At 47.1% G+C, this 27,613-nt stretch overlaps 1 protein-coding gene and 3 long non-coding RNA genes across 4 annotated transcripts in view; 3 read left to right on the forward strand and 1 right to left on the reverse strand.

Annotated features, from left to right (window-relative positions):
- On the reverse strand, window positions 1–26,910 carry LOC310701789 (H-2 class II histocompatibility antigen, E-S beta chain-like). The gene is made up of 6 exons (XM_083493173.1): window positions 26,538–26,910; window positions 17,300–17,569; window positions 3,203–3,484; window positions 2,986–3,096; window positions 2,001–2,024; window positions 1–1,455 (listed from the first exon to the last, which is right to left on the reverse strand). Exons 1-6 carry the CDS (start codon window positions 26,893–26,895, stop codon window positions 1,442–1,444), a joined length of 1,059 nt encoding a protein of 352 aa, XP_083349299.1. The 5' UTR covers window positions 26,896–26,910; the 3' UTR covers window positions 1–1,441.
- LOC310702107 overlaps window positions 1–27,613 on the forward strand; it is a 281,230-nt gene that overhangs the window by 67,594 nt on the left and 186,023 nt on the right. The window lies entirely within an intron of this gene.
- LOC310702064 overlaps window positions 1–27,613 on the forward strand; it is a 51,512-nt gene that overhangs the window by 1,155 nt on the left and 22,744 nt on the right. The window lies entirely within an intron of this gene.
- On the forward strand, window positions 18,037–20,895 carry LOC310702269. The gene is made up of 3 exons (XR_014523421.1): window positions 18,037–18,537; window positions 19,377–19,660; window positions 20,023–20,895. It is a non-coding gene; the product is annotated as an uncharacterized lncRNA (long non-coding RNA).

A 27,613-nucleotide genomic window follows, 5' to 3' on the forward strand; every position in this document is an offset into this window, starting at 1 on the left:
GGGGGGGAGGTTTCAGTCTGTCAGCAGCAAGCTGGAAGGAGAGTTTCGGAACATGGCTGGTGTCTGTCTGAATCCAAATCTGCTTTGGCTAGGGACCTCTTGGGGTTTTCATGCTGTGAGCCCAGCATAGGCTCAGGATGTATATATGTGTCAATAAACCATATAACCTAAAGACACCAGAGTTTTCGCTGCTCCTCATTTCCTGGACCCCTGGAACCTCACTCAAAGATTGGGGTGGAGTGTATCAATAGTTGGGTAATGCCCACTTGGATCACGAGGAAGTTGTTGGGACTAATTTGCAACAAGGGGAAACGGGTCTTTGACTCTGGCTATTTTCTCCAGAAGGCAGGTCCTTCCGAGAAGGGGCTTGCTGAAAGTGAGTCAAAGTTTACGAGGAGGAAAACTTACGGGGAAATTCTGTGAGCTCCAGATCCCATCATGTGCCTTTCCAGGAAAGCATGCATTGCTGGTTTACTGCACTTTAAGTATCGTACATGGAAGGGCAGCTGCTTGGAGTGTAGAAGGTTCAGTCCCCAGAACGTCCAAGAAGGGCTAGAAAGACTCGCTCTCTGAAACATCAATTGAGCCACTGCCAGTCAGTGTGGGCATGTGGGACCAGACCTAGTGCGGACACTGCTAAGCCAGATGGACTCGGTCTAAGGCAGTTTCCAGTGACCCTGTGTTCCCAGGTCACCCAAGGGGCAGCTGGGAGGGGGGGAGCCATCTTAGTCCACAGCAAGGAGAGCAACAAAGGAATTGGGTGTGGGGAACCTTCTCCAGCCCAAGGGCCACGTTCTCTTCTGGGGAACCTTCTGGGGGCCACACACCATTGGTGGGCAGGAGCAGAGCATCAAAGGCCAGTGTGAAGTTTTCACAGGAGACCAGTCTCTGCACTAGCTCACCCTCCCCTCTCCATCCTCCGTCAAGGCAAGCAAGAAACATGATTGGAGTAGAAGGACAAATCCCAGCCAGGCAAAGAGTCTAAAGGAAGGGGCGACACAAGGCTGGGGAGAGTCCCAGGGGCCACATGGAGAGATTTGGGAGGCCACATGAGAAACCTCCCCAATTCAGTTGTAAGGCTCCCCATCAGGGCTTGAAGGACCAGTCCTGGCAGTCTGACCAGATTCATGGTCGTTTTCAGGGACAGCTCAGGCTCCTCCAGGAGATTCAAGGCACAAATTCTCTAGCAGAGAGGTGCAAAGAAGGAATCAGGTTGCCATAACTTGCAATCCACAAGCGGAAAGGGAAACAGAAAAAGAAACTTTCCCCAAATCACAAGCAAGCAACAGAGGTGGGGGAGGGGTGGACACTGTTGTTCTTGATCTGTGACTCCTTTCATCCACCTTCCAAGGAGATTTCCACCTCTGAGCATGGACAGAGGGCAACTGGCAGGAAGAACAGAGCTTCTCCACATCCCCGGATCCTGATGGAGCAGCGAAGTCTAACTGATGAGTCCTGCAGGCAGAGAAGAGAGAGACAACCTATCACTGTGGGGTGAGGAACGGGGAGAAAGGGGTAGAAGAATCCCTGGCAAGATTGGGGGGACACTCCATAGAGCGGCCATCAGATATTGTGAACTACAATTCCCATCGCCTCCAGTTATGGGCCTGGCAGGGGGGGCTCTGAGGAGGGAAGGAGGCAGAGGGAGGGAGACTTGGCTGGCTTTGGCAGTGGAGAAGAGGAGCTTCAGAAGAGACCAAGGAGATCTGTCTAGATCAGAAATGGGGAACCACGGAACCTGGACCAAATGTGGCCAAACACCAGCCCTGGTCTCCCCACTTGGCCTTCAACTTTGCTTGACTGTCTCCCAGATGGGACATTCCCCTGGAGACCCCCTTCCAGGACATGATATTGGAGTGTCTGCATCAGGGGATGGATTGATCCATAGAAAGCCCCTCCCCTCTGTTCTACAAGGAAGCCATGGTGGGGGCACAGCAAGCAGCCAGGAGAAGGGGGTTGGGGGAGGAGGAGGAGGATGGAAGAGCAGAGAGGAAAGTTACCTGCAGGCTGAGGAACAGCTTGCCCTGGGAGAGAAAATAAAGAATAGAAAGATTCAGTCAGCATCAGATATCCCCTGAAATAGCTTCTCTGGGAACACCCCCCCCCCAAGATCAAGATGACACACTCCAGGCACAGCTAGGAACTCCCCCCCCCCCTCATTCTGTCCTAAGGAGTATAAGGGGGTGAAAGAAGAGTCTTTGTAGGAAATAAATATTTCCTTCCCGATACAGAAATGACCCTGGAGAACATCTTGCCAACTAATCTCTTTCCCATTACCCAATGCCCCCACCACACAAACCCTCCCATCTTCCCTTAGCTGCCTCTTTTGGGGTCAGCATTGCCCAGTTGCCCTGCAGGTAATTCTAGCCCTGGAGCCGTTTATGTGATAAAATGATACTCCAGTCATAAAATAAAATTTCCTATTTGCTAGATAAGCAAGGGTTAAGGCACACAGAATCTCCTGTAAAAATCCTAGACCGCATTCTGTCAGGTCATATCCTCTTGTTTGCACAGGGCAGGGAGAGAACAATAGGAACATATTCGTTAATACTTCCTTCCTCTCCAAAGCTCAACTCTCTACCATCTTAGCTAAGACTACCAATTTTTATTTTATTGCAACTTAGCAGTATTAGTTGGCATACTATTTTATACTGTGTATTCTGCCTGCAATAAAATGTAAGTAAACATTTCCTTCCATTTCTCTGTAGATGTATGTTTCATTCTCTGCAATGTGGGATGAAGAGGGGGAGGTCATCCAATCCCAAATTTAATTCCTAATTACTAGTGCTGGGACCAGGAAGCTGCAAAACGTCTGTGTCCTTACTCTGCTCAAAGGCTTCAGAGCCAGAGATGCTTTTGAATTTCTCCCTCATATGTTGGCTAGAACCCTCTCCAGAGCCTCTGCCTAAGAAGAGGAGGAGAGCCCAGAGCCCAATCCAGCCCCACACCCAGCCCTCCCTCTCCCCTGGCACACCCCACCCTCACCTTTCTTGTTTTTCAGGTAAAGGGCGAGTCCAGTGGCCCCAAAGACCAGCCCCAGCACAATCCCCACAATCCCCGTCCACATCTTGCTCCTGGCAGAGTCTGACTGTGGCTCTGAAGAAAGAAAAAGCCATTAGTGGGGGAGCAACCCATCTAGCCCCCTAGGAATGCCCCCCACTCCCTTGGGCAGTGGTGGGTCAGGGCTGGCAAGGCGTCCTACCCCATTTCACCGTGACGGGGCCTTCGAAGCTGGCGTGCTCCACCTGGCAGGTGTAGACGTCTCCACGTTCTGGATTTGTCTCCAGTATCACCTCAATATTGAAGGTCCAGTCCCCATTCTCAAGACGATCTGTGGTCCACACTTTGGGTTCCTCCTTCCCGTTCTTGAACCACTTGATCTCGATCTCCACAGGGAAGAAGCGGCTCACCTTGCAAATCAGCAGAGTGTTGTGTGGTGAAGATCCATAGTTGTCTGAGCGGGTGATCTTCACCTTGGGCTGGACTGTGGGAGGGAGGCAAGGAAGGTCAGAGGGAGGGAGGGACCTAGAGGCTTCAAGGGAGGGAGGAGAGGGAGGAGAGGGGAAGGAGGGATCCTCTCCCACCATCCCAGTGAACAGTCCAGTTAACGGGAGTAGCCAGGGTCTCAGCCCTGCGTGAAGCCTTTAGAGGGGTGCCACCTTGACTCCAGCATCTGCTGAGGACCAGAGTGATGCTAATTTACAAAGGGAAGCAGGAAAACCTGGAAAACCTCTTTCCCCTTTCCCTCCCAAGCTGTTTTTGGAACTGTGTGTGAAAGAGAAATCCTGGAGAAGGTTGTTCTCCAAGAAAAGCTGAAAAGGGAAAGTTTTCTTTCTTTCTTTCTTTCCTTTCTTTCTTTCTTTCTTTCTTTCTTTCTTTCTTTCTTTCTTTCTTTCTCTCTCTCTCTCTCTCTCTCTCTCTCTCTCTCTCTCTCTCTCTCTCTTGTTTCCCTCAACATAAATTAAATTAAAAGTGGTGCTTGTGTGTTCTCTCTCTCTTTGTGTGTTTGAATCAAGAGGACAACATACATGTTTACAACCATGTGAATACATAAAGAGGGCACTGCTGCCTACAATCAGCTTCAAAAACTGAGTCTTCTTTATACTGAAAATAAAATTCCTGCAATGAAAGAAATGTGATGCTGACATACAAAGCACTTTGTAATTATCCCTTTCTGTAATCTGGAAGGAAAATGTAGGAAATCCACTTTAAATTCTTTAATTGCAATGGTTCAGCAGCCAGCAATTTTTGAAGGAAGCTTGTGGAGTATTTCTTCTTTTATTTTATTCTTTAGTGCCTTAAACTGCAAATCTTTACTACTCAGAAGTACCACTGAATTCAATGGAGCTTACTCAAGAGATAACTGTGTAAAGATTCTGCAGACTTATACTGTAATCTTAGGCGTTTTTTCTCAGAAGTAAGTCCCACTCAGTTCAATAGGACTTACTCTCTGGTTGTGCCTGATCATTATCACAGTTTCCATGATTTTATTTCTATTTCTATTACATACAGTCATGATATTGCTTAGAATTCCTCAGATGATCTACTACACTCTGAAAAGATCTACTTAAGATTGAATGAAAGCCAGATACACACACAGACAAGTTTACTATTTGGAGAGACTATCTCTTCTCCAGCTTATTTCAAACTACTTTTATGCCCTTTATGAACAAATGTGTCAAGTTGTGCGGTGTGTGTGTGTGTGTGTGTCTGTGTATGTACGCAAATGCACGTGGTGTGTGTGTGTGTGTGTGTGAAAACTGGGTCTTTGCCCCGGGTGACAGAAAGCCTAGTTTCAGCCTTGGGGCATCAGTAAATCTTATGTTCCCAGACCCCAACTTCCCACTCTCACCAGTGGGATTTCTGACCTGCCCCCCCCAAATCAGCCCAGTTTCCTCAGTGGTCAAGCTGGGCATTCCACAAACAGGGAACTGCTACTCCCTGGGGGTCCTTAGGATGCCCCCCCCTTCCCAGGGCACTTTCTATCCTTCTGTCTCATTTCTTAGTTCTGGAAATCTCGGAAGTTTGTCCCTTATTTGTTTCCTGCCAAACAAGGTTCTCTCCTTGCCGTGGTGAAGGGGCTTTAACAGCTCAGAGAAGCTATGATCTCTGCCGTGCAGGGCCACCAAGGATAGACAGGTCATAGTGGAGTGCTCTTGCCACTTACCATCTGGCTTGGGGCGGGGCCTGGGGCCTCACAAGGACTGCTCTGCTGCCCAGGAAGACTCCCCTGTGGTGAGTGCCTGAGGGCCCTGCTCCTTCTTGCCACTTACCACCTGGCCCAGGGAGGGCCTGACAGGCCTCACAAGGACTGCTCCTGCCACTTACTATCTGGCCCAGGGTGGGGCCTCACAAGGATGGTTGTTGCCATTGATGCTGCTACTGCCCAGGAGGACCCGGAGGAGTGCAGAGCTCTTTTTAACATGTTTTGTTTTGTTTTTGTTTTTTAATATTTCCCTTTCCCTTTCGATTCTATATATGGGGGTGGGATGGATGTTTGGGTGGGCGGGGGAATTTGTTAGATTTTGATGAATTTGTAATTTTTGCAGTTTTTGTTTGTATTGTTTTATTGTTTTCTGGGTTGTTTTTGTTTTTTTGTTTTTTTTGTTTTAAGGTTTTATTGTTCTAGGCTGCGAAAGAATAATATTAATTGCCATCAATGGAGGCCACTATGAGGCCTGGGATTGCTACCGTGGAGGGGCGAGGGAGGTATGGCGGTGGGGGCAGATGTTACAGGCGAAGGGGATCGAGATATGGATATGCTCGTACCCTTTCCAATCTGCGCCCCATCCCGAGGGACGAGGGTAGGGTGAGCAAGGATTACTCACCTCCGTCACTGGTGCTGTGCAATGCCAGGTCTATAGGCAATAAAACCGCCACCCTGCGAGATTTCTTTATCTTGCAGGGGGTCGACCTGGCTTGTGTGACGGAGACCTGGGTGCGCGAAGGGGCAACAGTTACCTTACGAGAGATGGCGCCCCCGGGTTTCTCCGTCCTCCACCAGTCGCAGACTGTGGGCCGGGGGGGAGGGGTGGCATTATTAATCCGGGAAGATTGTCCTTTCAGGGCTCTACCATCGCCATCGATCCCCGGCATTGAATGTGTTGGCCTAGTGTGGGGCTCCGAGGAGAGCTTGGCTGTCTGGCTGGTGTACCGCCCACCTAGCGCACCAGCAGCCACCCTGTCAGGCCTATTGGAGGCGGTGGCCGGCTGGGCCTTGGAGTTCCCTAACCTATTGGTATTGGGGGACTTCAACATCCATGCTGATGCCACTCCCTCCTCACAGGCTCTGGACCTGGTGTCTTCCATGGCGACACTAGGGCTCTCCCAGTTTGTTTCGGGCCCCACACATCAAGCAGGCCACACGCTGGATTTGATCTTTGGCGTCGGTATAGATGTGATCATGTCTCCTTCGACGAAGGTGCCATGGTCTGATCACTATGCTCTGAAAGCCAGGATTGACTTTCCACCCCCACCCTGCTTAGGTGGCGAGCCAATTTGGGCTCGCCCGCAGAGGCTGATGGACCCTGAGAGATTCCGCCAAGCCTTGCGGGACCTTGCTCCCCCTGGCGACTCATTGACTGAGCTTGTTGAGGGCTGGAATGCCCAGCTCCTGGCAGCCATCGATGAGATCGCACCTAAGCGCCCTCTGCGACCCCGCAGAAACCGGGCTCCCTGGTTTACCGAGGAGCTCCGGAAAATGAAGCGGCACCTCAGACGGCTAGAGCGAGTATGGCGGGGTGCCCGTGACAGAGCCTCAAGAACATCTTATAGGGCTTTTATGAAAACCTACGAGATGGCGGTGAAGGCTGCTAAGAAGTCATACTTCTCGGCCTCCATTGCATCCGCTAGCTCTCGCCCAGCGCAATTATTTAGTATAATCAGGTCTTTAACGTCCCTTGAGGGACAGCCAAATTTAAATAACAAATTGACACACGGCTGTGAGGCATTTGCGAGCTTTTTTGCGGAGAAGGTCTTGTCGCTCCGCCATGACCTCCCTGCCAATTTGGATACAATAAAGGAACTGGAGGCCCCTCGACTGTCCTCGGGTCCAGTATTGGACCACTTCGACCAGATATCCCCAGCCGATGTGGACAGACTCCTCCGAGCTGGAAAGCCCACCACCTGTCCTCTCGACCCGTGCCCGTCTTGGCTGATTAGAGCGTGTCCAGACGAGGTGCGGGCCCTCCTGGGGGATATCATCAATTTGTCCCTTGGCACGGGGACATTCCCAGGGGAACTGAAGGAGGCAGTGGTGCGCCCGCTCTTAAAGAAAACATCATTAGATCCTTTAGATCTATCCAATTACCGCCCGGTTTCGAATCTTCCGTTCCTGGGTAAGGTGATTGAGAGAGCGGTTGCTGAACAGCTTGGTGGGTTTCTGGATGAAACATCGGCTCTGGATCCATTCCAGTCCGGCTTCCGCGCTGGTCATGGGACCGAGACGGCTCTGGTCGCCCTAACAGATGACCTTCGTAGACAGCTGGATCGAGGCGGGTCGGGGCTGCTGATTCTTCTAGATCTATCAGCAGCTTTCGACATGGTCGATCACGAACTTCTGGACCACCGCCTTGCCGACGTGGGGATCCAGGGCACAGTCCTTCAATGGCTGCGCTCGTTTCTCTCTGGTCGGGGACAGAGGGTGGCGCTTGGGGGGGAATTGTCATCGCGCCACTCCTTGGTGTGTGGAGTACCTCAGGGTGCGATACTCTCCCCGATGCTTTTCAACATCTTTATGCGCCCCCTCGCCCAGCTTGTTCGGAGTTTTGGGCTGGGTTGTCATCAGTATGCCGATGACACCCAACTCTATCTGTTGATGGATGGCCATCCTGACTCGGCCCCAGACACACTGACCAGATGTTTGGAAGCTGTGGCTGGATGGTTACGTGGGAGCCGGTTGAAGCTAAATCCTTCGAAGACAGAGGTCCTGTGGCTGGGACGGGGCGATATGGGATTGGGGGGGGGCAGCTCCCATCTCTTGCGGGGGCGCAATTAGTGCCAGCACCGTCCGTTAAGAGTTTGGGTGTAATCTTCGACACCTCCCTTTCCATGGAGGCGCAGATTGCAGCTATAACAAAGGCGGCATTTTTCCATCTCCGCCAAGCTAAGCAGTTGGCTCCTTACCTCTCTCGCCCTGACCTAGCCACTGTGATCCACGCGACGGTCACCTCCAGACTGGATTATTGTAACTCGCTCTACGTGGGGCTGCCCTTGAGACTGACCCAGAAACTCCAGCGGGTGCAGAATGCTGCAGCGAGACTCCTTACGAGGTCTTCGCTGCGAGATCACATTCACCCGGTGCTATACCAGCTGCACTGGCTCCCGGTGGAGTACAGGATCAGGTTTAAGGTGCTGGTTTTAACCTTTAAAGCCCTATATGGCCTAGGACCCTCGTACCTACGGGACCGCCTCTCCTGGTATGCCCCACAGAGAAACCTACGGTCTTCAAATAAAAACATCTTGAAGGTCCCAGGCCACAGAGAAGTTAGGCTGGCCTCAACTAGAGCCAGGGCTTTTTCGGCTGTGGCTCCGATCTGGTGGAACACTCTGTCACAAGAGACCAGGGCCCTGCGGGACTTGACATCCTTCCGCAGGGCCTGCAAGACAGAGCTGTTCCACCAGGCCTTTGGCCAGGGCACAGCCTGACTCCCTCCCTCGGCAATCTTCGCAGAGCTCTGGCCCAATGGTTGCTAGTGGCTTGAATTAATTAATTTTTACAATGAATGATTTTAGAATGTTGTTTATGTTGTACTTTTGTACTGTTTTATTGTTGTTAGCCGCCCTGAGCCTGGCTTCGGCTGGGGAGGGCGGGATATAAATAAAATTTATTATTATTATTATTAAACGTGATCCACCTGGAGCAGGAACCGGCAAGCCACTCCAGTATCCCTGCCAAGAAAACTCCATGGACAAAGACAACAGGCATATAAAAGTTATGACGCTGGAAGATGAGCCCCTCAGGTCGGAAGGCGTCCAACATGCTACTAAGGAAGAGCGGAGGACAAGGACAAGTAGATTCGGAGCTGATGAAGCAGCTGGGCTAAAGCCAAAAGGACGCTCAGTTGCGGATATGCCTGGAAGCGAAAGGAAAGTCCAATGCTGTAAAGAAAAATATTGCAAAGGAACCTGGAATTTAAGAACCATGAACCTTGGTAAGTTGGATGTGGACAAAAATGAGATGGCAAGAATAAATATTGACATCCTGGGCATCAGTGAACTAAAATGAACGAGAATGGGAGAATTCAGTTCGGCTGACCATCATATCTACTACTGCAGGCAAGAATCCCATAGAAGAAATGGAGTGGCCCTCATAGTCAACAAAAGAGTGGCGAAAGCTGTACTGGGATGCAATCTCAAAAATGATAGAATGATCTCGATACGAATCCAAGGCAGACCTTTTAACATCACAGTAATCCAAGTTTACACAACAACTACTGGTGCTGAAGAAACTGAAATTGACCAATTCTATGAAGACTTACAAAACCTTCTAGAAATGACACCAAAGAAGGATGTTCCCAATGAAAAGGAAATGCAAGAAAGCAAAGTGGCTGTCCAACAAGGCCTTACAAATAGCGGGGGAGAGAAGGCAAGCAAAATGCGAGGGAGATAGTGAAAGATACAGGAAATTGAATGCAGATTTTCAAAGAATAGCACGGAGAGACAAGAAGACCTTCTTAAACGAGCAATGCAAAGAAATAGAGGAAAACAACAGAATGGGAAGAACCAGAGATCTGATCAAGAAAATCGGAAATATGAAAGGAACATTTCGTACAAAGAAATAATAATAATAATAACCATAATAAAGGACAAAAGTGGTAAAGACCTAACTGAAGCAGAAGACATCAAGAAGAGGTGGCAAGAATACACAGAGGAATTATACCAGAAAGATATGGATGTCTCGTACACCCCAGGTAGTGTGGTTGCTGACCTTGAGGCAGACATCCTGGAGAGTGAAGTCGAATGGGCCTTAGAAAGCACTGCAAATAACAAGGCCAATGGAAGTGATGGTATTCCAGCCCCTGCCCCTCAGCACAGCCTCCCTTACAGGGGTGTTGTGGGGATGGAATGAGGAGAGGGAGAATCATATAGCACACCATCTCGAGCTCCTGGGGGGGGGGGGGGAATGGTGGGAATGAATCTGCAGTAAATGAAGTTTAGGGAAGTTTTTAATGTTTGTTGTTCTATTGCGCTTTTCATTCTGTTGGGAGCTGCCCAGAGTGGCTGGGGAAACCCAACCAGTTGGGTGGTGTATAAATATTATTATTATTAATAAAAAATAATAATAACACTGCAATTTTGAGTTGCAAACTGCCCTGAGCCCTATGGGTACAGGGTGAGATGCAAATGTAAATAATAATAAATAAACTAAGATAAACACCCTCCACATTTCAATACACGAAATAGTTTATGACGTCTCCAGCGACCACAGAAACTCCTCCTGCCTCTGCCTCTGGAGTGGGGCGTCAGGAAAGGCCCCTTTATCTCTCTGAAAAGCGGGAGGGGAGGGGGCCAAGGAGGGGCAGCAGCGACAGGGGCTTCGAGGTGATACGGAACGGAAGGGGGGGGGCTCCTTTCCCCCTTCCTTCTAGGAACATCCGAGGCCCCGCTTATTCCTATGGCCCCGCTTTAGCCAATCACAGCCATGCATTCGTCCTGCAGAAGCATGGATCCGAAACCAGGGACCTCCTGTTACAATGTATCCATTCTGTTTCTGCTTTTGCCCTATAGTACAGAATGGGTTTGAAATCATTGAAATCTTTAGAAATTGATATAAAATCAACCGTAACTCCGATTTCTTCGCTCTCAGTGTCATTCAACTCAGTTCCCCGTGGACTCCATGATGCTATCCCTACTTCCATAATCCCTGAAGCGGCAGGTCACGTACGCAGGAACTTCTTAATTCGCCAAACCTTCCCTCTAGGCAATATTAGGTGGCAGACGATGCATATCTCTGACCCATTGTCTTGCCACCACCGGTACTCAATAAATGTGTATCTATGTATATTTCCCGCTCCGCATATCCCCCCTCCCTCATCCGAAAATGCTAATTAATGTAATCCCACCTTTTCATAATGTATTCATGACGTGTAAAGTATATTCATGATGTAACTTGTGAAACCCAACCTTCCCATAATGTATTCGTGACGTTTCATGCACTGTATTCTGGGATATGGAGGGAAATTTCAAAAGTTCATGTCACCCCTTTCTCTGGGTTCAATCTCGCCTTGAACCTGTTGCGCAATAAACTTGGATCTTCTGCAGTTTGCTCCTGCGTCCGGCTGAGCTCATTTTCTTCCGCAGGGACCCACGGACTTAGTCCGATGAGCTGGGTGGCAGAGTAACCCCGCACCCAGATTTTTCCGTAACAGTTGGCGCCCAACGTGGGGCTTGCGGTTCTCCCGAGCTGCTGACTGGGGGCCCCGAAATCTTCAGCCGGCTCCGGGCCATTTTGCCTGGGAAGATCCTTTTGGACCCGCAGCCATCTTCCGGGCGGTAATCGAAAGCCCTAGGAGTTCAGCCGGGGAGCAAAAGAGGGATCCAGCCGGCTTATTCATCGATCCCGGGATCATCATAGAAGACGCGTGAGTATAAGGAAAAAGGAAAATCCAGTGCACTGGTGGGAAGGGGGTGGAATCTCCTGGCAACTGAATTCTCTGCCCTCCTCTCTATCGCTCCTTCTTGCCTTTCTCTTGGTCCGGTTAGTGAGAGAGACCGTGGACCGCTGCTCAACCCGAAAGGGGGGTTCTGAGCTCTATCTCTTTTCCTTAAAATCTCCAGCCAGCCGCACCAATTGGGAGTCCGAAAGTAAGACGGTGAGACCCGGCTTGGAAAGACAGCCGACTTTCCGCAACGGGCATCCCAGTTGAAAGCAAGGGGTTGGAGCTCTCTTTCCGAACTTCCCGAGCGCCCTTACGGAGGGGGCAGGAAGGGGTCTGGCTTTCTATCCCAATCCCAGCCGCACTGGTCGGTGCCACGTAACCGTGCGTGAGCCCGCTTCCAAAAGCAAGGGGGATTTTCAGTTCGAAATTCTATCCAGGGACCACCCGATCTGGCACTGCATGGCGCGGGCGTCCAGTAGAGCCCCTTTTCCTGAGATGTGATGATAGGTAGGAGGTTGCCAGGAGGGATAGCCCATGAGGAATTGGGCAGAACCGGCAGAGTGGAAAGAGACCCCAGGTTATAGGAAATAAGGAAATAGGAAATACTATACGTCCCTGTACTAAGCATACCAAACCCCTAGACATACCAATCCTAATCAACCCCTCTTTTTTCCCCTTCTCTATCCCAGAAACCCCCCCCAAAAGGAAAAAGCAAAAAAGCAACAACAGCAACGCATGCATCTATAAAGGGGTACCCAGTCAACCAAGCGTTGTGAGCCCTACCAGTCTGATTACCTGGTGGTGTGTTTGAAGAGGCAAGGAGGCTCATAAAACCATGTGGGACCTTCCTACTAATTTCACTTAATGAAGCCAAAGGTAGTGGCCCATCTCCTTGCAATAACCAACTAAAGGATGAGAAAATATATGTTTACATGTTGTCTGTTATGTGTGTTGTCTGTTAATACATATATGAGAATATGTATGTTTACATGTTGTCCGTTATGTGTGTTGTCTGTTCCTTCTGTCTCTGGCAGACTGCCTTTCTTAAGTGTGCATAGTTTAAACTGCAAGCTTGCTTCAAAATTTAAATCTAAGGAAGCCATGCTGGATCTTAGCAGTCCTAAATAAGAGAAAATGAGAATGAAGTGTGCAAATGTTTACCCCACCCCTTGCTTTGCCCCAACTTTTGAGATTGTGAGTCTACAGTCTTATTTTGGAAGGTGCTGATAACCTAATGTTTCTGCTGCAAAAGCCTAGTTGAGCCAACTGCTCTCTCAAGCTAAAATGCAGTGTATGTATTTCATTAAGCATATGCCTATGAAAGTATGGTGTTCCTTCTAAGAAAAATATCTGAGTCCAGTTTTAACTTTGATTTGGTTGGACAGAAGAGTTATTGTAAGGCTCCTGATATCAGTCTCTATAAGACTTCCTGGCCTCTTTTCTTAGAAAATGCCCCCCCCTTGTTTCATTCTGTCTCTTTCAGGGTTTTTTTTCCCCCTTCTCCTTCTTATTCTGTGCCAGGTAAATTTACTCCTGAGTAAGCTTCCTTTAAAGGAAACTGCAAGGGGGGGGCATAGATTAGGCTTACTATTGCTCTGCAAGTTCAACAAAATTGTCAAATCTATGGCTGTTGTAATTATTTGTGAGTGATTATATCAATTGAATTAACTTTGCTTTATAAAAGATCCTCTCCCTATCTTAGGAAAAATGTTAACTTCAATCTTCCTTTAAAGATAATTTTTATAGGTATGTGTGTGTTTCTGGTAGTACAAATCTTGCTATGAACCCTGTATTTTAGGGTTGGACTAGATGACCCCAGGTCCCTTTCAACTTTCCCAATTTGTGGCTGATGAGTTGAAATTCAGCCCAGGTTGGCTCTTTGTTTTTTTAAAAGGTGTGATGAGAGGTGAAAGCCATGATGTTTGAAGCAGAACTGGTGATATCAGGCATTTAAGTGATTACAATGTTTATCATTTTGTCTATTATTTACAAAAATCAGACTTAAAAGTCTACTCAAAGTTTAAGCACATACAAATGGATAATCAAGTAGAATTAGCCTTGACCAATCCATTTGTCTGCAAATGGTAAGGCCGAAATGACTGAGAATGTTTAAAAAAAAAAAAAAAATTCCTATGAATTCTAACTCTCTGGCCATTTTTACTCATAAATAAGAGAGCGGTTGATTGTTCCGCGAATGGCCAGAGGGATATTAGCCCTTTCCTGTACATAAAGGAAGCAGTCTCGTTCGCTTGGGCTGAAATCGCTAGCTTTGGTGAATACTTAAATTGCTGAGTTTCTCTTTTTTGTTTAAAATCAAACCCTGTTTTCAAAATCTACTCCATACCCTTCCCTTCCCTTATTCAAATGTTAATTTAGCCAAAGGATGCAACATTTTCAATAGTACAAAAGGTTTGCTGAGACATGAACTCTGCACATGCACAGAGGCTAGATCAGCTAAAGAAGAGAGAGAGAGAGAGAGGACGGGGGGGGGGACTGTAAGGAGGGAGAGGAGGTTTCTTCCAAATGTAAAAGAAAAGTCGGAACCATTGAGGGAAATCACCCTTAATCTGTCTTTGCTCCAGGGGCTACTTAAGACAAAAGGCTACAAAAAAAAAAAAAAAAAAAAAAAACACTAGCCCATCAAAAGTCAAGAGCTTTCCAGGTTCCAAATCTTAACATGCCAAATTCTTTTCACAGGTAAATATCAAAGCATTCCCCCCTCAATGGGAATTTTAGGAACAGCATTTCCTGACAGGCTTCTCACATGAAATAATTTTCCCTTTTAACAGGCTATGTGAACCCCGATAACAAAGTGTTTGTCCCTTTTTCCTCCCACAGCAACTTTCTTTCTGTTCTGTGAAACACGTCTGAATCCCTGCTATATTAGTGACTTCCATCTCTTTGTGGCTTTGACACTTTTTTTAAAGTTACAAATAATCTGTTTTCATTTATTTAATCCGTTTCTCCATGATGTCTATGAAGTTAATCGAAGCACAACCAAACATTGTTTGTGGAATGGTATTTGTTTACCTTTTTGCCTGAGCATTTCTTATTAATTCTGTCATTTTGGCTAGTGCAAGGTACTTGCACAACTTTAAATTGCCATTCATTTTTTCCTTGGTATTAAGTCATTTTCCAGTATTGTCCTATTAACATTCTAGCCGATGTTGTCACATCAAGAAACACTCTTTTATTTTCATTGTTACTTCAGATTTCTTAAAATTGTGTGTCTTAGCATTTATTTATTTTTCGTTCCTCATAAGTCATTGTGTGTGTTTCATTATTATTTTAACCTTGTATTTTTTTTACAGTTCTCTTTCCCTCCAAAGTGAAGGAAAGCAAACAAACTTGGCAGATAATAACAGTAGTTATAGGAAAATGTGATAATAATATTGGGATGAATGAAACGCTTAATTCGCTAAGATTTTATTATTTGCAACTTCCATCAGAAACCGAAGGACATCCTTTTCGCCTTTTGCCCCCTCCCTTTTCTAACTGTCTTTAAGCCCCAAAACCCTGCCCCTTACAGGATATCACTTCTACAGATGTGCAATGATGAAAAGCAGCAACAACCCCTCATGGCTAAGGGGAGGAGTTGAATTGCAAGGACATTTTCTCACTTTTGAACCTTAAGACTGTGCTCCAGGATTCAAAAGATACATGCATAAAAGATCACAATTGTGTCAAGATATGTAACTGATATTTAATTAGTTTGTTTTGTATTATGTGTTATTATGTAAGAATGTTGAAATGTGTCTGACAGTGTGATTTCCACAAAGGGGGGCAATTTTTGTGTGAAATTGTTTTAATGTTTTATGTCTTATTGCTTACACGCCAATGGAGAATTCTCATGCATTTTATACTTTCTAATAGCTCACACTATTGTGTAGTCCAATGTTTAGATCAACTTATAACCACATTTAATTGTTCCACCTGGCACCCTGCCAACTTTCCCTATCCATTTTAAAATGTGTTAAACCTCATTTTGCCAAGGACAAGCTTCTGGATCCATAAAACACCAGGTACATGAAGGTGCATATGCTTTGGTTTAGCAGGAATGATCCCTTATAGAGTTAAATTGACTTATTTGGACAACTGCCTTTGTTAAGAATGGTTTTCTTTTAACAGATTGGTTTGAAGAGTTGAGAACCATGGGGCAAGATAAATTCAAATTGGACTCAGTTTGAATTGGGCACGTGTATCCAGGCTGCAATTAGCCTTTTGGTCCTTTAAGTGCAAGTGAGCAACCCCCATGCGTGCAAAACCACAGCCTATAATAAAATCCCATAGCTAAAGGCCAAGGCGAAGACATCTCCCTCACGAGATGCCCAAACCTGTGCCAGCTATGGTGAATGCCAGGCAACATGGTTAAATGAAAGCCCCGAGGGGATTCAACAGACAGGATGTGTTGCTGTAGCACTATGTCAGTGTGAGACCACAGAAGAGCTAGCTTGACACCTGAGAAATACACAAAAATGGCGAAGGACAAAACACCAACTGCATTTTTCAGTCAATTAGACCTTCCTGCTAGGTGTAAAGCATAAAACACTATTGAGAATGCCACAAGTAATTTAGCAACAAAATACAAGAGGTGTTCTTTATATAATACCCTATATGCAGCTACCTGCACTGCTATACTTGCAAATGACCGTAAGAGGCATGGCTTGCAAGTCCCTTTCAGGTTTGCATAAAGCCACACATCCCATTCACCGAGATTTAGGGTGCGGAGAAAAGATTTGCAAGTTCTTACAGAACTTTAATGCAAATCTATCTCCGAATGGGGGACTGATACGGAACGGAAGGGGGGGGGCTCCTTTCCCCCTTCCTTCTAGGAACATCCGAGGCCCCGCTTATTCCTATGGCCCCGCTTTAGCCAATCACAGCCATGCATTCGTCCTGCAGAAGCATGGATCCGAAACCAGGGACCTCCTGTTACAATGTATCCATTCTGTTTCTGCTTTTGCCCTATAGTACAGAATGGGTTTGAAATCATTGAAATCTTTAGAAATTGATATAAAATCAACCGTAACTCCGATTTCTTCGCTCTCAGTGTCATTCAACTCAGTTCCCCGTGGACTCCATGATGCTATCCCTACTTCCATAATCCCTGAAGCGGCAGGTCACGTACGCAGGAACTTCTTAATTCGCCAAACCTTCCCTCTAGGCAATATTAGGTGGCAGACGATGCATATCTCTGACCCATTGTCTTGCCACCACCGGTACTCAATAAATGTGTATCTATGTATATTTCCCGCTCCGCATATCCCCCCTCCCTCATCCGAAAATGCTAATTAATGTAATCCCACCTTTTCATAATGTATTCATGACGTGTAAAGTATATTCATAATGTAACTTGTGAAACCCAACCTTCCCATAATGTATTCGTGACGTTTCATGCACTGTATTCTGGGATATGGAGGGAAATTTCAAAAGTTCATGTCACCCCTTTCTCTGGGTTCAATCTCGCCTTGAACCTGTTGCGCAATAAACTTGGATCTTCTGCAGTTTGCTCCTGCGTCCGGCTGAGCTCATTTTCTTCCGCAGGGACCCACGGACTTAGTCCGATGAGCTGGGTGGCAGAGTAACCCCGCACCCAGATTTTTCCGTAACAGAGGGGATAAAGTCCCGGGTCCACCCCCCTTTTGGGTTCTCCCGGGGGGCCCGTTTCCCATGACGCCCCCCCCCGATTCTGGACTCACCGCGCTGGGCCTGGGCGAAGGGCTCTGCGAGCCCGTAGTTGTTCCGGCATAAGCGATCCACGTCGGCCATCTGCCGCCGCAGGATGTCCTTGTCCTGGTTCAATCTCTTGACTATGGGCTCCCCCAGTTCAGCCACAGCCACGAACTTCCCTCGGTCGCTGTCAAAGTAGAAGAGCTCCTGCCGGTCGAAAAAGTGCCTATCTAGGTAGTGGATCCGCTGCGTCCCGTTGAAGAAGTGGCACTCGGACTTCCTCTGGTGCAGAAAATGCTCTGCGGGGGGAGGGCGGGGGAGAAAGAAAAGGGGGTATCACGGAGGGTCAGCTGCAGGCAGGGTGCGAGAACTTCTGGGGGTGGGCGGCAGAGACATTCTCTCTCTCTCTCTCTCTCTCTCTCTCTCTCTCTCGTGTCTCATGATCCCATGGGGAAGGGAGGCTGAGTGGGGGGGAGAGGGAGGAGCAGGAAAGGAAAGGAAAGGGAGAGAGCGGCTGTAAGGCCATGGGGGTGGGGTGGAGGCCCCAGACCCCATGGGCATAGCCAGGATTTATGGCGGGGGGGGGGAGAACCGAGCTATCTGCTTTATTTATTTACTTTATGGGGGGGGCAGCTCCGCTGGCTACGCCCATGCTTAACTCCATTTTAAAAAAAGAAACAAAAACGTAACCCCCCTTTCCCCATTTTGGTTTTTTTTTTAAATAATATTTATTATATTTTCCAAAAACACTAAAAAAGAAGAAGAAAAGAAAAGAAAAACAAAACAATACAACACATCAAATTAACAAAACAAGACAAAGACACTAAAATAAATAAAACAATTTCATTATCCCATCTTTCATTTACTTATTTCCACGACCTCCTCACACCTCCCTTTTTGTATTCCACTTCTGTTAATTATTTCAGCAATTCCTTTCCATCTTCCTCTGTTTTCTATCCTGTAATTATCTTAACTCATTCTAACCTTATTTTTTCCTTTAATGCTCTATTAACCTATCTGTACTTAATTCCTTATAATATTTCTACTAAAGCCATATAACTTCATTTCAACATTTTTCTAACATTCATTATTTTTACAATATTTCTGTAGATAGTCTTTAAACTTTTTCCAATCTTCTTCCACCGACTCCTCTCCCTGGTCTCGGATCCTGCCAGTCATTTCTGCCAGTTCCGTGTAGTCCATCAACTTCATCTGCCATTCTTCCCGGGTGGGCAAATCTTGTGTCTTCCAGTATACTTCACAATGAGTATTCTTGCTGCTGTTGTGGTGTACATAAAAAACGTTCTATCCTTCTTCTGGGGTGGCACCATCGGTAATGGCGGACTCCCTCTGATCTGGAGGGACCAGCTCCACGGGAAATGGGTCTTTTCCGCTACGGCGAAGCGGGGACCCATTCAAAAATCACAGGCGGATGAAGCCTGTGACCATGGGACTCGGCGGGCACCTTTAGCGGCCCCCCCAACCCGCAAAGGAACCCACTAATGGGCTCCAGAGCGAAGAGGGGGAAGTGGTGCGGTGCTGAGAGTCAACTGCTTCTTCCATGGAGTGAAGCCGCACAGCCGTTGCCAAAGAGCGCTGCCTTTTTCCTGGGACAATTTGGCTTTTAAAACAATCACCCGTGAGTACTTAAATTTCGGACAATTGGATTTTAAATAAGGATTTGTGAGCTGAAAGGAAAATTGGACTTAAAAGTTTATTTTAATTTGGCACTGAAACGGGAAGGTCTAAACAGGAAGTCAGCCTTCCGTTTCTTTGTAGATAGATTAAAATAGATTAAGGTAAAGTAATGACAGAATATTATGAAATATGGAAAGGATATGCTGCAACAATTAATAACTAGGATACAAAAAAAGGGAGGAGGAGGAGGTCAAAGAAAGAAGGTTAAGGATTTGAGAATATTGGATTTGTTTTTAAATGTTTGTGGTATATTTTTGTTTTTTGAGCGTGTTGTGATATTTTTCGATTTTGATTTCTATTAATCTGTATTGTTTGACTGTGGTTTGTTTTTTCTTTGTTTTTTCTTTTTCTTTTTCTTCTTTGTTTTCTTTTGTAATTTTCAATAAATATCGTTTTTTTTTAAAAAAGTTCTATCCTTCTTTGGCACCAATTGGCCGACCATGCCCAGGAGAAAGGCCTCTGGTTTCTTCAAGAAGGTATATTTAAATACCTTTTTAATTTCATTATAAATCATCTCCCAGAATGTCTTAATCCTTGGGCACGTCCACCAAAGGTGAAAGAATGTGCCTTCAGTCTCATTACATTTCCAACATTTATTTTCAGGCAAATGGTAAATTTTTGCAAGCTTGACTGGTGTCATGTACCACCTATAAATCATTTTCATTAAGTTTTCTCTTAGGGTATTACATGCCGTAAATTTCATACCTGTGGTCCATAACTGTTCCCAGTCAGCCATCATTATATTATGTCCAACATCTTGTGCCCATTTAATCATAGCTGATTTCACCATTTCATCCTGAGTGTTCCATTTCAACAGCAGGTTATACATTTTTGACAAATTCTTAATTTTGGAATCTAGCAATTCTGTTTCCAATTTTGATTTTTCCACCTGGAAACCAACTTTTTTGTCCAAATTATATGCCTCCATTATTTGATAATAATGGAGCCAATCTCGCACTTTATTTTTCAGTTTTTCAAAGCTCTGCAATTTCAATTTGTCTCCCTCTTGTTCCAGAATTTCCCAATATTTCGGCCATTTGGCCTCCATATTGAGTTTTTTCTGTGCCTTCGCTTCCATTGGTGACAACCATCTTGGGGTTTTCTTTTCTAGCAAATCTTTATACCTTATCCATACATTAAACAATGCTTTTCTGACAATATGATTTTTAAACGCTTTATGCGCTTTTACCTTATCGTACCACAAATATGCATGCCAACCAAATACATTATTAAAACCTTCTGGGTCCAACACATCGGTGTTTTCAAGTAGTAGCCATTCTCTCAGCCAACAAAAAGCAGCTGATTCATAATAGAGTTTTAGGTCTGGCAGGGCAAATCCACCTCTTTCTTTAGCATCAGTTAATATCTTAAATTTTATTCGAGGCTTCTTGCCCTGCCAAACAAATCTGGAAATATCTTTCTGCCACTTCTTGAAACTATCCATCTTATCTAAAATTTGTAATGTTTGAAACAAGAACAACATCCTTGGCAGCACATTCATTTTTATCACAGCAATTCGGCCTAACAATGATAACTTTAAATTTTACCATATTTCTAAGTCCTTTTTCACTTCAATCCAACATTTTTCATAATTATCCTTAAATAGATTTACATTTTTAGCAGTCATATTAACCCCTAAATATTTCACTTTCTTAACCAATGTTAGTCCTGTCTCTTCCTGAAATTTCTCTCTCTCATTTACAGTTAATTTTTTCTCTAAAACCTTAGTTTTCATTTTATTCAGCTTAAAACCTGCTACTTGCCCAAATTCTTGAATCAGTTCCAATACCCTTTTAGTACTAGATTCTGGCTCCTGTAAGGTCAATACTAAATCATCAGCAAATGCTTTCAGTTTATAGTGTTTAACTCCCACTTGTATACCTTTGACCTCTTGGTCCTTTCTTATCATGTTTAACAACACCTCAAGGACCGCCCCTTTCTCCATTTTTGTACCCCACGGCGGAAGGAAGAAATGCTGGGGGTGGGAGAGAGACCAGGAAAAGGGTGAGGGGCCGAGAAGGGTGGGAGACAACCCGGTTTCACTTTCGCTTTCCCTACCAGAGCGCAGGAAGCGACGCCTGTCTACGCCGGAGCCTATTTCAGCACCCAGAGGACCCCAAGGGGGGCGGGGGGCTGGGAGATGGGACCTGCCACGAGGTGCAGGGGGGAGGAGTTGAGGTTCCCCTGAGCAGGGAGGCATTTCCCTCAGTTTTGCTGCTGGTTTCATGGAGGCAACCCAAGGGGGGCGGGGAGGGGCAGCTGCCCCCCCAAATCAATAAACAAAATACTTAGCAAACGGATGTTCTGCCCCTCCTAACAAAAGGCCTGCCCCTCCAAAAAAACCCCACAAAACACACACAAACCCTTGCTACACCCAGTTTTATTTTAATTTTTATACCCCACCTATCTGGCTGCGTTTCCCCAGTCACTCTGGGCGGCTTCCAATAAAGATTAAAAATACAATAAAACATCAATCATTAAAAACTTCCCTATACAGGGCTGCCTTCAGATGTCTTCTAACTGTCAGATAGTTGTTGATCTCTTTGACATCTGATGGGAGGGTGTTCCCCAGGGTGGGTGCCACTACGAAAAAGGCCCACCGCCAGAAGGCCCTCAGCACTGAATCTCAGTGTCCGGGCTGAACGATCGGGGTGGAGACGCTCCTTCAGGTCTACTGGGCCGAGGCAGTTTAGGGCTTTAAAGGTCAACACCAACACTTTGAATTGTGCTCGGAAACGTACTGGGAGCCAACGTAGGTCTTTCAAGACCGGTGTTATGTGGTCCCAGCGGCCACTCCCAGTCACCAGACTGGCTGCCGCATTCTGGATTAATTGTAGTTTCCGGGTCACCTTCAAAGGTAGCCACACGTAGAGCGAGTTGCAGTAGTCCAAGCGGGACATAACTAGAGCATGCACCCCTTTGGTGAGGCAGTCTGTGGGCAGATAGGGTCTCAGCCTGCATACCAGATGGAGCTGGTAGACAGCTGCCCTGGACACAGAATTAACCTGTGCCTCCATGGACAGCTGTGAGTCCAAAATGACTCCGAGGATGTGCACCTGGTCCCCCACATCTGCCCACCTCCTGTCCCGCAAGAACTGTACTTCTGTCTTGTCTGGATTCAACCTCAATCAGCCATCATCTATCCTTCAGCCACCTCCAGGAACTCACGCAGGACCTTCACTGCCTTCACTGGTTCTGATTTGAAAGAGAGGTAGAGCTGGGTATCATCTGCATATTGATGGACACCCAGTCCAAACCCCCTGATGATCTCTCCCGGCAGCTTCATATAGATGTTGAAAAGCATGGAGGAGAGGACGGAACCCTGAGGCACCCCACAACTGAGAGCCAAGGGTTCGGACACTCATTTCCCAACACCACTTTCTGAACATGGCTCAGGAGAAAGGAGCGGAACCACTGTATAACAGTGCCCCCAGCTCCCAGCCCCTCTAGACGGTCCAGAAGGATGTTATGGTCGATGGTGTCAAAAGCTGCTGAGAGATCCAGCAGAACTAGGAAACAGCTTTTACCTTTGTCCCTAGCCCGCCAGAGATCATCGACCAGCGCAACCAAGGCAGTTTCAGTCCCGTGATGTGTCCTGAATCTCGACTGGAAGGGATCCAAATGATCCGCATCCTCCAGGCGTGCTTGGAGTTGTTCAGCAACCACCCACTCAATCACCTTGCCCAAGAATGGAAGATTTGAGACTGGATGATAGTTGGCCATATTGGCCAGGTCTAAAGATTTTTTTTTAAGAAGCGGTTTAATGACCACCTCTTTCAGCAGGTCTGGGAAGGCTCCCTCACAGAGGGAAGCATTCACCACCCCACAGAGCCCATCACCCAGCCCTTCCCAGCTCACTTGTATTAGCCAGGATGGACAAGAATCAAGGAGACAGGTGGTTGGCTTCACTTGTCCAAGCAGCCTGTCCACATCCTCGGAGGTAACAGATTGGAATTGATTCCATGCAACTCTACTAGACAGGACTCTAGCACTCTCCCTCCCCGGCCCTGCTCCCATGGTGGAGTCTACCTCCTTCCGAATCTGAACGACTTTATCTGCAAAAAAACTTCGCAAAATCATTGCAGGAGATCTTGGGGTCTTTACCAGGCCCTGATGGCAAAGGTGGTTCCATTAAATTGCTAACCACCTGAAATAGTCTCCTGCTACTATTTTCTGCAGATGCAATAGAGGCGGTGAAGAAAGTTCGCTTCGCTGTTACTATCGCCACTTGGTAAGCTCAACGTTGAGCTCTAACCTGTGTCTGTTCTGATTCAAAATGAGTTTTCCGCCACCGGCGCTCTAGCCTTCTAAGCGATTATTTCATCATCCTCAGCTCTGGTGAAAACCATGGGGCTGTCTGGGCTCCATGCAATCGGAGAGGGCGTTTCGGAGCCAGACAGTCAATAGCCCTGGTTAACTCTGCATATGGCAGGTCACCTGAAAGGCCATCAACATGGGATAAAACATCCCCTACCACTCTCTGGAAGCCATTTGGATCCATTAAGTAATGGGGGCGGAAAATCTGAATTGGTCCCACCTCCCTGCAGAGGGGAAGGGTTGCGGAGAAGTCCAGTTGCACCAGGAAGTGATCTGACCATGGCACTTCTTTTGCTTCACTTTTACTTAGTGTCAGATGACCCACATCCATAGAGGTAAACACCAGGTATAAGGCATGTCCGCGGCTATGAGTTAGACCAGACTTATTCAGGGACAGCCCCATGGAGGCCAAGCTTCCCACAAAGTCCAGAGCGGCCCCTTGTAAGGTTGTGTTGGCGTGGATGTTAAAATCCCCCTAGGACAACTAAACTAGGTATCTCCAGGAGAACATCCACCATGACCTGAAGCAGCTTGGGCAGGGAATCCTTGGTGCAGTGGAGAGGTCAGTACACCAAAAGGAATCCTGTACTGTCCCTATTTCCCAGCTTCCAGAACATGCACTCAGAAAACTGGGTATTCCCAACAGGACGCCTGGTGCAAGTTAATGACTTCCTAAAAATCACTGCAACCCCCCCTCCCCGCCCACATGACCTGGGTTGCTGTGAGTAAGAGAAACCTGGTGGACAAGGAGCGGCAAGGACAGGCCCATCTGCTTCATCCAACCAGGTCTCTGTTGCATATGCCAGGTCAAGTCCTCCATCCACATGGATGGCGGTGGTCTTATGAATCATTGACCTGGCATTGCACAGCAGCACCTTCAGGTCATGTGGGTCTCCCTTGCTGATTCCAGTATCCATCCGGTCAAGACCAGACCCGGAGGCAGGGATAGTCCTCAAACCGTGACTAAATCTGCTTCCTCGGTAATGACATGGTCTGGTCTTAGTGTAACTCCTCCTCCTGCCCATGATCACTGAGATTGGTTGTTCCAGTGCATCCCCCCCCCCCCCCCGTGGAACCTGCCCCAGCCATTCAGTTGCCTGAGGCCCACTCCCAGGCAACCCTGACCCCGCCCCTTAAAACAAAACGCAAACTACATAACAGCTAATAAAACAATAAAAAACAAAACAGCAACAACAATTATACTGAAATTAATTCCCAACCAGATGTCCATCTCATCCACAACAAAGCAAAAGTGGAGAAAAGAAGAAGAAAACTTAAAATACCACAGACTGCTTAAGAACATTTTAAAACACATTGGACACTTGGAACAGGGAAGCAAACCCACCCCCCCAGCACTTCCCCAAGAGTTTGTTCCAGTGAATCCAACCCCACCCTCTAGGCTCTGCAGCCGGAGTCCTTTTGTAGCTGGGAGTGTGAGGGCCTGGCCCCGCCCCCCAGGCCAGTTGGGAAAGGCCTTGGAAGGGAGCAGGCTCGACATTCCATTCGTCACCACAGCTGATGGTCCAAGCACTTTTGAGACTGGGCAGATGAAAGGTATATTTATGTGTTACGTGGAGTCATTTAGAGAGTTAATAATTGGTTATGAGATCTCTTGGAAATGATGGGAGAGAATGGACTACAGTGGTACCTCGGGTTACAGACGCTTCAGGTTACAGACTCCGCTAACCCAGAAATAGTACCTCGGGTTAAAAACTTTGCTTCAGGATGATGAGAACAGAAACCGTGGCAGCGGGAGACCTCGTTAGCTAAAGTGGTACCTCAGGTGAAGAACAGTTTCAGGTTAAGAATGGACCTCCAGAACGAATTAAGTTCTTAACCAGAGGTACCACTGTAATAAAGAGGAGGAAGTTTTTGAGAAGCCAGTGAAGAAGCACTCAGGGCCAAATTCAGCTGTGCTCCCTCCCCACCCAAAAATCCCTTAGGGCTGCCTGCCATCAGCTCTGCTGCAGGAAGACTATTTAATGTGTCAATACTGTGGTTTTATTAAAATTCAGTTGAATTTTATTTGTAAGCTGCTATGGTAGGATTTTATTCCAGAAAAGTGGGATATAATTAATAGCAATAAATAAATGCGTTCTCTAAGCTGCTCTATTTCAGTGGGAAGAGTGTTTCCCATTTCCCTCCTGTCCCTTTGCCCCCCCCCCCCCCCGTACTAGAAGAAGCAAAGATCGCCAGCATTGAAGCAATGATTCTTCAACATCAACTTTGTTGGACTGGTTACAGATAGGTAGCCGTGTTGGTCTGCCATAGTCAAAATAAAAGAATTCCTTCCAGTAGCACCTTAAAGACCAACTAAGTTAGTTCTTGGTATGAGCTTTCGTGTGTGTGCACACTTCTTCAGATACACTGAAACAGAAGTTGCCAGATCCTTCTCTATAGTGAGAAGGTGGGAATTTCAGAAATAGACTGGAAAGAGAAGCTGCTGAATTGCAACTCATTACCAAATTCAAAACCATGGAGAGACCTGGTCTGAACAGAGACATTGGATTCTTATCTCATTATACATGACTAAGCCATTTTTCACCTTCTCACCCCTTCCCTTTTCCTGTAAGACCTATTGCAGTCGTTAAGAGTCGTCAAGAGGCTCATCTCAGCTACCTGCCAATCTCCCATTCCCACCACCCTTCTGAGTAATACCCCTCCCCACCTTCTCACTATATAGAAGGATCTGGCAACTTCTGTTTCAGTGTATCTGAAGAAGTGTGCACACACACGAAAGCTCATACCAAGAACTAACTTAGTTGGTCTTTAAGGTGCTACTGGAAGGAATTTTTTCGTTGGACTGGTCATGTTGTTTGGATGCCTGATTATCGTCTTCCAAAACAAGTACTCCATTCCAAACTTAAAAGCGGAAAGCTTAATGCTGGTGGTCAACAAAAGAGATTTAAAGACTGTCTCAAGGCAAAGCTTTAAAAATGCAGTATAAACATCGGCAACTGAGAAACACTGGCCTGCCAGCGCTCCAACTGGAGAACAGCCTCTCCCAAAGGTGTCATGGGCTTTGAATACGCTGGAACTCAGGACGAAAGGGAGATCAACTCCCGCCCGGAAACCTCAGTCCACACTGTGGAAGGACGTGGGGATCCAGAATTGGCCTCCACGGTCACTTACGGACTCCCTGTTAAGATCATGGAAGACCATCTACGAGGCATCGTCAAATGAGCTCCCATGATAGGGGTCCCGCTAAGCGGAGTTTCCCCTTACTTCTTCCATTGCAGACTCTTTGCTCACCTGGAGGCGCCTCCACGCCCAGCCCCTCCGAAGCGGAGACCACCAGCGCCCCCAACCCCAGCAGGAGCCCCCCAAAGGCCAAAGGCGCAGCGCCGGAGCCCCCCATCCTTCTCTCTCCTTCGCCCCCCGAAGACTCCCAAATGGGACTTTCTCCGTTCAGCCCCGGGGGAAACTCCTGCCCAAGCCCCGCCCACCCCACCTCTCCGCCCTGCGAGCGTCCAATCCGCCTCCGAGCCCAGGCAGCGTCATCGGTCGCCAGGCAGGGAACTCCTGGCAAGAGCATTAGCAAGGGCTCTCTCTGCTCTCGCTCGATCTGCAAGTTCCTCTTTGCCTTTTCTGCTTCTTCTGATCTCTCCATTGTTGTTGCGTCGCGGGTAAATCAAGATCTTCCCGGAAGCCCCCCGGAAAACCTGAGGGGGGGGGCGAGATATAAAGCTTAAGAGGAATCTGTTAGTTCCATCCAAAACTTTACTAAGGCAGCAAAAAGGGAAATTTCAGACTCAGGCTTCAAAAGAGCGAGATGCGCTTTTCTTCTGCTGCGTTTTAAGCCGCTAAAGCTTCGTTCCTTCAATGTATCCGGAAAGAGGAAGGAAGTTAACTGCTTGTCATCACGGGCTCATAAGGGCCATGTCCCCCCAGGGGAAACCAGAAAGCCTCCCCCCCTTGATTTCAAGCCCCGGGGGAAACTTCTGCAGGCCCCGCCCAGTCCACCTCCCCGCCCCGCGAGCGTCCAATCCGCCTCCGAGCCCAGGCAGCGTCACCCGTCGCCAGGCAGGGAACTCCTGCAAAGAGCATTCTCAAGGGCTCTCTCTGCTCTCGAAAGACCTGCAAGTTCCTCTTTGCCTTCTCAGCTGCTTCTGATGTCTCCATTGGTGTTGCGTCGCGTGTGAATCAAGATCTTCCCCAGAAAACCTTTGGGGGGATATAATGCTTAACAAGAATCTGTCAGTTCCAACCAAAAGTTTACTCTGGCAGCAAAAAGGGAAATTTCAGACTCAGGCTTCAAAACAGCGAGATGCGCTTTTCTTCTGCTGCGTTTGAAGCCGCTAAACCTTCGTTCCTTCATGTATCCGGAA

The sequence above is a fragment of the Podarcis liolepis genome, assembly GCF_965112155.1.
Source record: "Podarcis liolepis genome assembly, chromosome: 2".
Classification (NCBI taxonomy): domain Eukaryota; kingdom Metazoa; phylum Chordata; class Lepidosauria; order Squamata; family Lacertidae; genus Podarcis; species Podarcis liolepis.